This window comes from Lycorma delicatula, chromosome 11 (assembly GCF_047948215.1).
Source record: "Lycorma delicatula isolate Av1 chromosome 11, ASM4794821v1, whole genome shotgun sequence".
NCBI lineage: Eukaryota > Metazoa > Arthropoda > Insecta > Hemiptera > Fulgoridae > Lycorma > Lycorma delicatula.
Genome location: NC_134465.1, coordinates 56,220,970 through 56,233,469, shown reverse-complemented (window position 1 = coordinate 56,233,469; position 12,500 = coordinate 56,220,970). Strand labels below are relative to the sequence as shown.

The 12,500-nt window shown below is 30.1% G+C and overlaps 1 protein-coding gene across 6 annotated transcripts in view; it reads left to right on the top strand.

Moving 5' to 3' along the window:
- Nucleotides 1-12,500, top strand: part of nSMase (neutral sphingomyelinase) — a 71,220-nt gene that overhangs the window by 22,444 nt on the left and 36,276 nt on the right. For all 6 annotated transcript variants that reach the window (XM_075378469.1, XM_075378464.1, XM_075378467.1 and 3 more), the window contains 3 exons: nt 3,834-3,919; nt 6,820-6,993; nt 7,800-7,983. In XM_075378469.1, coding sequence (XP_075234584.1) covers nt 3,870-3,919; nt 6,820-6,993; nt 7,800-7,983 — 408 coding nt within the window. In that variant the 5' untranslated portion in view covers nt 3,834-3,869. The remainder of the gene's footprint in view (nt 1-3,833; nt 3,920-6,819; nt 6,994-7,799; nt 7,984-12,500) is intronic.

The following is a 12,500-nucleotide window of genomic DNA, read 5'->3' as shown; positions in this document are numbered from 1 at the left end:
AGTTTATTATTTTTTTTTAATGAGTTCAAAGTCTATTGTATTATTTGCTTATGGCTTTACTCTTGAGTTGAATTGAGTGCACCTCATTTCTCTGAATACACATGCAACGTTAAGTTTTTAAAATTTTATTCAAAAGCAGTAATAAAACTTTTACATTATTTATTTTACTTATAATACAAGTTTTTATAATATATATTTATACATTTTTAAAAAAAATAATAGTCTTTAGAATACATTTAATACTAATGTCAGTTAATTAACTTCATCTTTTAACCTAAAATCTGATATTCTTGAAGGTTTTATAATAAAATAACATAAAATTATATTTTAGGATTTGTTTTTAAAGTAGAAAATCTATTTATTTAAGCAGGAATCATCAAAGTTCCAAACAACGAGTAACTAATTTTGCTGAAGTAATGAAAAATACAGAGATCAAATCTGGAACTTTATGTATATAATCCAACAGATTTTATATTAAATCCATAATTTAATCGCCATGAGATCATGTATATTAGTCTAATATAAAAATTAATTGTTCCCATATATACTCGTGTGAGTATATATATATATATATATATATATATATACATATATATATATATATATATATATATATATATATACATACATATATATATATATACACACACACACACACACACACACACACACACAGGTGTCCTTTAAAGGTGAGGCCAAACTCTAAGAAGTGATTCTACTTAACATACTGAAGAAAAAATGTCTAGTGAACATAGGTTCAAAAATGCATATTTTTCTCTGTCCACCATTTTGTTTTTAAAAAAAAAATTATTGTTCAAGAACGGTTGAAGATAACACAATAAAACTTTGTACTTCATTTTAAACTAACATCCTTCAATAGGAAAAGAAATAACGGATTTTTACGATTAGGTGTCATTTTGTTCACAAAAAAAAATGCTTCATAATTTTTATAACAATACGGTTTGATAAATCAAATAATTTCTGAGATATTTAAGATTGAAAAATTGAAACAACGCCATTTTGAAATATGTCAACGAAGAGTATATATATATATATATATACCCATATATAGTATATATATGTATATATATATATATATATTTTTAAAATAATTTTGTATATAATACATTTTTTAATAATATAGTATAATATATATATATATATATACTATATTATTAAAAAATGTTAATACAATAAAATGTGCTTTATTTCAAACTAACCATCTATATCTCCAACCATCCTTGAAAATATAATTTTTTCTTAAAAAACACAAAATGGCAGACAGAAAAATATCCGTTTGTGGACCTATGTTCACTGGACATTTTTTCTTCAGTATTTTAAGTAGAATCACTTCCTAGAGTTTGGCCTCACCCTTAAAGGACACCTGAGTATATATATATATATATATATATATATATACACACACACACACACACAATTATGTTTTTGGCAAATACAATTTCAATATTTTGCGTGCAAATACAAAAGAAAATAAGATCTAACAATAACTACAAATTAAATAAAACAAAGAAAATGTCTATTTCTTATTTTATGTTCCATAAAAAAAAAAGTTTTCACAATAGAACTTAATGAGTACTCATGGTATGTCGCTAAGCATACTTTCTTCCAAATCTGATTGAAAATTGTTTATAACATGCAGTATATTAAGTCATTTTAGCTTTTATAACTCTTAGCTTTTTATTAATCTTCTATATAAATAAAAATGTAAATTTTCGTTTGTTCAAAATCTTAAATCTATGAAAGTTCTTCACTGATTGTTGCTTTGAAATTGTGACATAACATTGCATTTGAATGTAAGCATGTTTTTATGTACCTATTATTTATATACCTAAGATATCACACCTGTGGCAGGTAAAAACTTGTTTTTAAAAAAACAGTGCCATCTGTTGAATAAAAATAAACACACTATACTAAATATTTTACGATTCCATTTCAATGTTTCCAATATGTGTGTCCGCTATAGACTAAAAAACTACTGGACAGATTTTTGTGCGGGGAAAAAGGCAAAAAAGGTAAAAGAGGAAAAGGAAATGGAAAGGGGAAGAGAAATGGAGGAATGGAAGTGAAGGGAAGGGAAAAAGGGGTATTCATTTTGTTAATGTTTTATCAAAATTTCAATTTTTTTCATTTAATATATATATATATATATATACTCAAATCTAGCAATAGTGAAGCATTTCCAGATCTGCTAGTAAATAATAGATATGTTTAAGCATTAAAACCTGATATTTAGTTCCTGGAAATTATAATTATTAATTCCATTAAAAGTTAACATAAATTTAACGAAATACATCAATTTCTAAGTTAGAATGTGATAAACATAGAAATACACACAAAAATGAGTGCTGTATGACATCTCCATGTGCTACAAATTAACTGCACGTGAGATTCCATATAGATCTCAAGGTCTAATGTTGATATTATATGGCTCCCCAATTAGGATCATATGACCAGAACAGTTTGAAAAATCACCATGTCAGTTAAGTTGTTAATGGATAATGTTATATGTAGTAGAGCATAGTGTACACACCACTATTCCATGACTATTATAATATAAATTTTCCATGGTATTAAATAGAAACAAAGCAACAGAATATTATCTACGTTTAATTACACTAAATACATCACATATACAATGGTACAATGTAGTGCAACAACCTCTGCGTAATTTCTTTTAGTGGCCATTAGTGCCCAAAATAGTTGCATTTCATTAAATGTTAATTTTGTCAAAAAGATTACTTTTAAATAGTAATTTTAATTTTGGAAATGGAAAATAATTGTAGCAAATTAAATTTGGAGAATGGAGTAAATGATTCAGTACATGTATGTGTGTACATAATTTCAACTACTAACCATTTTGCCAGAATATTAAAAGGAACCAACTGCTGGGTACTGAGTCTTGGCCTAGACAAGTGATTCTTCTGTAAATGTCGTAAATGCTCAAAATTTTTCAATTCTGTTTTGTCCCTCAAGAACAAATTATTGCTGAAAAATGGGGTTAGTGATGTAGGAACGTATATGCATTGGTTAGAAATGTAAATATTCCAATATATGAGTATGCATGTTTGCAAGTGGAGACATATATGAATTAAATAACAAAATCATGTGAAAAAATTATGTTTATCCATTTTATCGTAGAATCTTCTGAAGTGCATGCTGTTTTCAATAAAGATGTAAGTTACCCATCAGCAATTTTTCATTTTTTATTTTTTTAGGTTTGCTTAAAAATACTTTTTTTTAGCCGTATAATTTTTTCTCTAAATTAAAACTTTCTGGAAGTTATTTCCTTGTTACAGAAGATACCAAATAGGTAATATAAATATTTTTGTAAAATGTCTTACAAAAAACTGAAAAATCCTCCAATTTGCTATGGAATTAAAGTGAAAAAACATTAATTTTAAAAGAATAACTGTCATCCTCTGGACAGGTTCTTTTTTAAAATTAGTCTTTATTAGTCAGTTTACTAATCTCTATTTTGAATATTTTTGTAAAGTTTTTGACTTCTATATTGTATATGTGTTTGCTATTTCTTTCTTTTTGATTAGTATAATTATATATTGTTTGTGATTAGCTTGAACTCAATTCATTTAACCTTGTTATAGTATTCTCTTATTGGAACTCATATGTTTGTATATATTGCCATGATGAAAGGATAAAAGTCATAAATGTTTTATGATGTATATAATTTTTATGTGCAATATTAAAAATGTACTTATTTACAGAACATGAATGATTATTTTATATTTTTAATTGTAAATGATAGGGTTAAAAATGATAAATTGCATAGAATTTTTAATGTGTATTTGTTTTAGGTTCCATTCCAGGTAATTTCTGTATTAAAGAGAGAAATGATGGTTCTTAATGAAGTTATTCTTACTGTTATGACATTAAATGTGTGGTATGTATTTGAATTATATTTTTACTTCATAGTCTTTATTATGATCATGTATTATTTTAATATTTCACATTCTTAAAATTTTTTCTATAAGTATTATCTTTGGAGAATAACCAAAATGTTAATTAAATGGGCGTTTATTTTTTTCTCTTTTAGGTCCTTAGGTAAAATATTGTAACTTTTAGGTGTTGCATATTTATGTTACTAAATAGCTCAACCAACCCTAGACTGCTGATACTGTAACGAAATTGACTCGGTAGAGCACTGGATGTACAGATGTAATAAGATGGGACAAGATTAGGGACTCATTTGGGATAAGTCAATTGCATCTGAAAAACACACTGCAATACATGCTAAAAGGAAAACGTGTGTGATAACGTAGCCTCTATGGTAACCAGAATAATATAAATCAAGGAAAGAGACGCTAGGGAGTTGGATGGGGACTGATACTGGAAGTAGGGAAATACAAGGGCAGCCCTGAGAGGGCAGTTTGCTGAGGTTGGCCGCTCTCGATGAATGACCGGGGACCCTGTGAGTTGGGGGAAAATGAAAAGACCAGAGACCTGGCTAGATCCTTCTTGGAGTGGGTCTAGCCGGTCTCCATTTCTTCTTGGAGGAGAACTAGTTTGAGCCATGGCATAAAAAAGAAGACTGAGTTCCAACCTACTGGGTGAGCGACCCCTGCAGGGCACAGTGTCGCCGGATCCTGTGGGGCCCCAGGAGGTTAGAGGCCGGGCAACCACTGAGGATGCGTAACTGCTGAACCATCCTCAGTGGTCTTGGGGAAAAAAATGGCTCAACCATGTTTTTAAGAACAAGCAACATGCATTTGGTTTAGCGTGTCTTGGTAAAAATCAGAAACTTAGTATTTAATGGTTTTATATTGTAGCTTTTATTCAAGTAATGATAATAAGAGTAGAAGAAGAAGAAAGCCAAGCTCAAATTCAGAAAATTGCCTCTTGCATTTGAAGAATCATTACAATTGAAAGTGCAGTAACTCTCCAAACAGAAAAAATTAAATGTTTTGGTTTTAAACCAAAAATAAATTAGAAGAAATTCTGAATGAAATGGGTTTATTGCTAGGAGTGAAATTCAGCTTGAAAATGAATGAAATGAAACAAAGGTAATAAAAATTTAAAAAATTACTCATATTTTTATAAGAATATGATTGTTATATCAAAGAAAGCTGATTAATGTACTATAACAAATGTTAATATAGTGCATGCAATATTATTATCTCGCACGTGAACAATGTACCTTTACTAAAATATTTACAAAATTATCATTTATTAAAGAAACAATACAAGAGGAAACAAGGAAATATTTGTGAGTGAAATAACTACCTGAAGAGAAAAAATAAATATGTTATGAGTCTAATGACATTTTTATTTGCCAAAAAACTAAAAATGATTTAGAAAATATTCTGAATGCCATGAATTTATTTCTATGGGAGATTTTTGAAAATAAATAAAACTACCAAAAGAAGGTAATGAAATTTCTCAAAAAGGGTGATAGTAAGGATGTAAATATTAAGATAAGAGAACAGTATTCAAGAGGGAAATTTTGTTATTTATATAGTAAAATTACAAAGGATAGACAAACTAAGATTGGAAAAAAATGGATACTGTCACAACCAACATTACCAGATTAAGCCTCTAGTGGGCCCTAGACAAAGTGTAATTTTGGGGCTCCTTTTAAATAAATTGTAGACAACTTTCTACCAAAAGTTCAAGGGTAGCTGGGAAATATCTCTTTTGGCATCAGAAAACAAAAAGACTGCCTTCTCTTATTTTTATTTGATTTAAAAAGAATTATTATTTTTGCATTTTTTTTCAATTTTAAAGATATTCCTTATTTTTTATCTTTTTAAAAAGTACACACGTTACCCTCCAAGTGGAGCCAAAGGCCCCTCTTGGATCCACCAGTGGCACTAATCCGATTTTATTTGTCAATTATTATGATGAGTTTAATTTTATTTTAAAACTAATAACATACTATTTTACATCATTAAAGATAAAATAAAAAATTATATTTTAATTTTTTATCATTTTTTCTTTTCTGAAGCGAGGCCCCTCCGAATTATTGGCCCTTGGCATTTGTCTATTGTTAATTCAGCTCTGATGAACAAGGAGAAATAAAATACAGAAAAGAAGTTTGCTAGTATCAAATAGTGATCTAAGAATCTGAAAGACATATTCCATCTGAGGTACAAGAGATATTGATAAGAGCTGTGTTTTTAAATTGTAGTTAAAAATTTGTGACACCATCAATGAACCAATAATTTTACCTGGAATTTCTCAAAGCTCAAAACATTGCGTGATTCTGCATAGACAGAATTAACAGAATCGTAGTGAACAGGTGGTTTTTCCATCATGACAGCCCCTTCCATCAACATTGTGCAGCAGTTATTGAAAAAAAAACAGAGTAAGCTTCCGATCTCACACCTTACAACCTCATTTTATTTCCAAGGATGAAAAGGGACCTCAAACGTAAGCAATTTGGTGGCCATGGTAGAAGAGATAAAACAAAAAGAAAGGGATAACAAATGAAGAGTTCAAAAATTATTTTCAGCAATGGAAAAACATATGGGCAAGTGTATTTGAATATAATACTTTAATGGAGATTCAAGAATCAATAATCACCTTGAAGGTGACTGGATTTTCAAAATGTAAAAATTAATACACTATTTAAAAAAGATAATTCCTGTTATTTTTGGATACCCTTTGTACAGTAAGTAGACCATTCAAATTTTGTCTGTTAAAGAGTAATTTCTAATCAAGAACTAATAGTAATTTTTCATTTATATTTATTTTTAGCAAAATGACTGTTAAATAATACTTAAAATAATTATTTTTTATTCTTGCTTTGTGAATTTGTATTGTAATTAGCTGTTTTTATTTCAGGGGTATATATCTTGTTTCTAAAGATAGAGTAAAACGTATTGATGCTATTGCATCTGCATTATCGACTGGAAAATATGATGTTGTATGTCTCCAAGAAGTTTGGGTAGCTGATGATTTTAAAAAAATTAAAAATGAAGCAAAAAAGGTTTTACCGTATTCTCATTATTTTTATAGGTATGTATTTATTTATAGGTTTGTCATTATATCTTCCCTTTAGCAGCAGTGTATATGAATTATTGTACAATGTAAACAGGTAGTTTGTCTCTTACCCCATCTGTTCCAGTCTTTATTATGCCTGTGATGGACATATTCCATCTGATGTACAATAGATATTGATAAGAGCTGTGTTTTTAATCAAAATGATGTTGTCAGCACACTATACTGAACAGAGTAACAGTGTCACTTCTAGAGACAACTATTTTCAGTATTTTGGTGGGCTTGGTTAATAAGCAACAATGTATTTAATTGTTGAAGAAGGGAATGGAAATTCACTTGGTTCTTTGTCTTCTCCAGTAAGCTTGGAATGGGACATTCTTATTCTTGAAAATAATTAAATATTTTATTGTGGTTGGTACGTAATTTTAAATTTTACTTATTAATCAAGATTGGGTTGGTGTATTATTCCATAGATAAAACAAGGAACTGCCCCAGTGCTTGACAGTATGTATCAAAGAAAATCAAGGTAAAATCCTGATCAGATCAACTTTTTACATTTGAGGGACGTTTTGCTATAGATGTATTTTTTTTTTAAATAAAAAAGCAAGTTAATTCCTTTAAGAAATCCATTTGTCAGATTTTCACTGTAATTATTGTTATTTTTATGTAAAATATTATTATCTAAAATGTATTATTGATGACTGAAACATGTTTTGATTATAATGTATTATAATATTAATGTATTTATAATGTATTATAAATGTCAAAACATTTTATATAATGGTTTTTAAATATTTATATGCAGTTGTTTTAATTTTTTCCAGTGGAGTAACAGGGTCTGGTTTATGTATATTTTCACGGTGGCCTATGGAAGATATTATGTTTCATCAATGGCCAGTTAATGGTTACGTTCATAAAATATTTCATGGAGACTGGTTTGGTGGTAAAGGTGTCGGAATTTGTCATATCTCTGTGAATGGTGTTCATATAAATATATACACAACTCATGTATGTTAGTTTTCATTTGTATTATTTATTATTTAATTGAATTTATTAAAATCAGTTTTTAAAATAAATTTTGTATTACAGTTTAAATAATTATTGGCTAAAGGAAAAAGTAGTGTGATGAAAGATTTATTTTTACCTTATTCTTTAATTGCATTTTTACTTTTACTAAAATGTGTAATTATTGTTCTAAGTAGAACGTTTTTAAAATGTGTGTAACAGTTATAAAAAGCATTCTTTTTGACAGGTTTTGTGTGTTAATATGGACACACCTTTGAAATATGTTGAATCTTGGAGATAAAAAATGCAGTTTGTCTAAATTTTGTGAAAGAGACTTGAATATTTTGGTTAATCAAATATAAATAAGAATTTCTTTAAAGTTTATTAGTTATTTTTTCTCAAAATACAACTTTTTGCTGTTGTCTGTTCTAGTGGTGATTTTTTATTCAGTTTTCATAAAATATATTTTAGCTGTCCATTGTAAGTTGGACACAGATTTTTCCACCTCTTTATCATTTGTAAATCATTGTTTCACTAATGATTCATTCAAAATTTTCACAATGAAAGTTGATCCTACTAATAAATTGTTAGCGTAAGTGTGATTTTTTTTTTAACTTTTTGTTTCATGATGAAGTGATGTTTATAAGTATTTAAATTTAATTATATTTTATGTTTCATGTTATAATTGCATGGAATTTTAATTTTGAAGAATGTAAAATAACATTTTTGATAAAAAAAAATAGCTACTTGAAAAGAAACTAAGACTGGAGAGAAAATCTGTGGAATTTGGAGTAGATGTCATATACAACCAAATATCATTATTTGGAATATTGCATGTAATACCTAAAATGTCAAATAATAATAATAATTGTTATGTTATGTATTATTCATGATAACAATAATTAATCTTATTATAGATAATTAATAAATAATATATCAGTACATTATTAAATAACAGGTGGTCGGAACGGAACGGAACACAAGGATAGCGGGGATTTTTTTTCTACTTATTTCAGAACCTGGACAAATGTCCCTTACTGCTGAGTCTTTCTATTTTATCTGGAGGGTTATTATTTGTTTAGTGGCAGTTATAGATTTTATTTTATTTATGGACAGATTTGGTATTTGTGTTCTGGTCCTTTTATAATTGACTGGACTGATACAAGGAGACTAAGCATATATGTGCTTTGTACTCCTTTCTTTCTTTCTTTCTTTCCTGTTTAGCCTCTGGTAACTACCATTTAGATAATTCTTCAGAGGATGAATGAGGATGATATGTATGAGTGTAAATGAAGTGTAGTCTTGTACATTCTCAGTTCGACTATTCCTGAGATGTGTGGTTAATTGAAACCCAACCGCCAAAGAACACCGGTATCCACGATGTAGTATTCAAATCCATGTAAAAATAACTGGCTTTACTAGGACTTGAACGCTGTAACTCTCGACTTCCAAATCAGCTGATTTGGGAAGACGCATTAACCACTAGACCAACCCGGTGGGTTTGCTTTATACTCCTGGCAATATTCTCCTTCACTTCGTCCTTTGAAGTCCTTTCAGTACTAGAGCATTTTGGTCTAACAGGAATTTGCCTTCTGTGGAGGCCCTAGTGTTTGGAGGAAGCTTCCAACACACGTGTGTCCAGGAAGGGTTTGTGGGGATTGCACAGCCACCGTCATTGTGCTTGTTCAGCTGAAACAGACATGAAAAGAAGGCATGGTTTTTATATGCAACAAAGACATAACAGACCTCGTTAAGGACAATATGACAAACCTGTCTTGTTTCAACGTACCTTCATTTTAAATTTTCATAAAATTTTTATGAAACATGGCAAGATTGCTCAACGTTCTCACGCGTGCAAAAAAAAATCCTAATGCTGAAAAATATTAATTAGGATGGTATGGGCTTAGATTTAGATGTTTTCAATAAGTGTTGAAAGTTAACAACGATTTATTTAATTTATCATTTTTAATAATTAAGTGTTCTACTAGTAGTTAACACAGGTCAGGAAGATATACTTCCGTTAGTAATAATGAATATTAAATTAGGATGGGATCAATCATAATACAAAGTCAATGGATTTTGAATAAAAGGTTTAAATATTTTATTTTGTTTAACTGAAGACTTCCACTAACTTGACCATAGACAATGAAAAGGGTTTGGCCAAGTAGCAGCATCTTATCTATTTTCTGTTGAAGACATCTGTGGAGCATAATACAACAAAACCATATGTTTAATTATTGTTAAGCACTCATTAGGACATTAGATTTCATCTATATCTATAGTATTGTAGGATATTATAATGGGGTAGATTAAATTAATACATTATGGTTCAAGTGTGGCACTGATTTAACTTTAAATTAATTTTCTGAGGCATTCACAGTCACGAATGTTGTTGTCAAATCTTTACTAGTTCTGGGGTTCGTGTTTTTGTGGTTTGGTCAGTTAATTTGAGGGAACATGTTAGGTTGGATGTGAAGATATCGGTTTGAGGCGTACGTGAAGGTGAAATTTGATTTCTATTTTACTGATGCATATGTCTGCCGAAGCATATACATGAGTGGCATCCCAACCAAGGCCTGGCTGATGACTGAGAGATGTAATCAGTTAGAGGGTTTAAAAACGACCTCCGGTAAAGCCCCTCAGGGCTTGGAACGGAGGGAGTGGTGTGGCAACCGGTAACGTTACAAGGTGGGTGTCTTCCCCCTACGGGGTTGGGATGCACCACCCAGGAAGCTGGGACTAGGTCTTTACATGCCTTGCCTCTAATGTGGGTCCCCCAAAGGGGGACCCTCACCAGGACTCTGATCTTATCATGTGCTATGAGACCGGTCACCTGCAGAAGGACTGCTGGCAGGAGTCTCGATGTCCTTCCTACAGGTTGCATTGGCAGAGGGGGACAGGGATGTAAGACTTCATCTGAGCCACAAGATGCAGCATCTGCTTAGTGCTGTTGATTGTCTGTGGGGGACAGCCCCCTCCAGGAGGGGTGAGAGGATCCAGCATCTCTCTATCCATGATTAGCCAGAGACTCCTTTGCAGCATCTTCGGGGAGGGAATGTAAAACCATAGTCCCGGTGGGGGATCCTTTAGAGGTCCCTCATTAAAGGCAGGGTGTAAAGACCGAAGTCCCAGTAAGTGGTCTCCTCAATAGGGGCGTGGCATGCAAATAAAAACCGTGTCCCACCTACCTGGGTTTCTATTGAGGTAGCTTGAGGTGATGACACCCCCCCGGAGCTAAGTTTATGCTTGGTTGTGGATTCGGCTCCAGGGGGCAGGGAAAATACAAATGTAAAAAAAAATTATTGAAGGAATCTGAAATTAAAAAAATCAAGCAGTGTGATAATCAGTAAACATTAGCGCATAAAGTAGACTAGAATGAAATTAAACAATTAATTCTTGACTTTGTTGTGGCTACTTAGAAAAAATTGTTTTTTCTCAAAATCTATCAACTTCTTTTATTTTATAAAAAGTAATTTTACTTTATTGTTCTCGTATGTAATATGGACAATGTTTCCCAACATTTTAAGTCCAAAACAATGCCAGTAATAATTTGTTAGATACTGAGGATTTCCAGCGAGTTAGTATATTTGGTTTTTTAAGAAATATTTGTGTAAAGTTCAGTGTCATTATCCCAAATAATATTGATCTTGAATCCAAAGCCTTGTTTTGCTTTTTTATAAAAATTTACCTCACTGTCACATTTCTTACACTCAATAATGTTTTCAGTATATTAAAAATAAATATGAAGTGTATAATCCGATACATTGTTATCAACATTGACTTTGAAATTTTTATTAGTTTTATAATTTTTTGCAGAACTATATGTAAATGATGACTATGTCGATTTCTTTAGATTGTCTTTTTTATTTTTATGTCCCGAACATGAATTAATTCCTCTTTTTCCTTTCGCTCTAACTAACATGATTAAAAATGACCTGTAACCTTTAAAACTTTATTTTTTATTTAAAAGCTAGTGTGTATTCTTTGCTATTACAGTTTTGAAAAAGTTGTAAAATAAGAACTTCAAAATGTGTTTCAAACCATTGTAATCCTCCTATTACATTCTCAAATATATATTCTTTTCACAATAGAAAAAGGCTTTTGAAAGGATAGAACAGATGTATACCTAAGCAATAAAGGGCAGGTATTTGAAATGCCAGTTTGCTTGTCTTGCTCAAAAAATTCTACCTGCTTCTCTACTACTTTAACTCATAATAACTTCATAAATATTATGAGTTTTGACTTGAAAATTTACCAATATATTTTTGAAAGCATGTGCTGTCAGAAAATGGAAAAAAAATTGTAATAATATTACAAGGTCGAGATCCTCCCTAATAACATACAGAATCAAATTTTATGTAAATAACATGTTTTTTAATAATTGCCTAAACATATGGAAGGAATTAATATTGAAGATGTTTTGTGAATATATATATATGTTTACCAAGATGTAATTACTAAATTTATTCTTTTAAAGCTTAATAATAAGGATGGTTAACTTCAGTCTTTATTACCGGCTT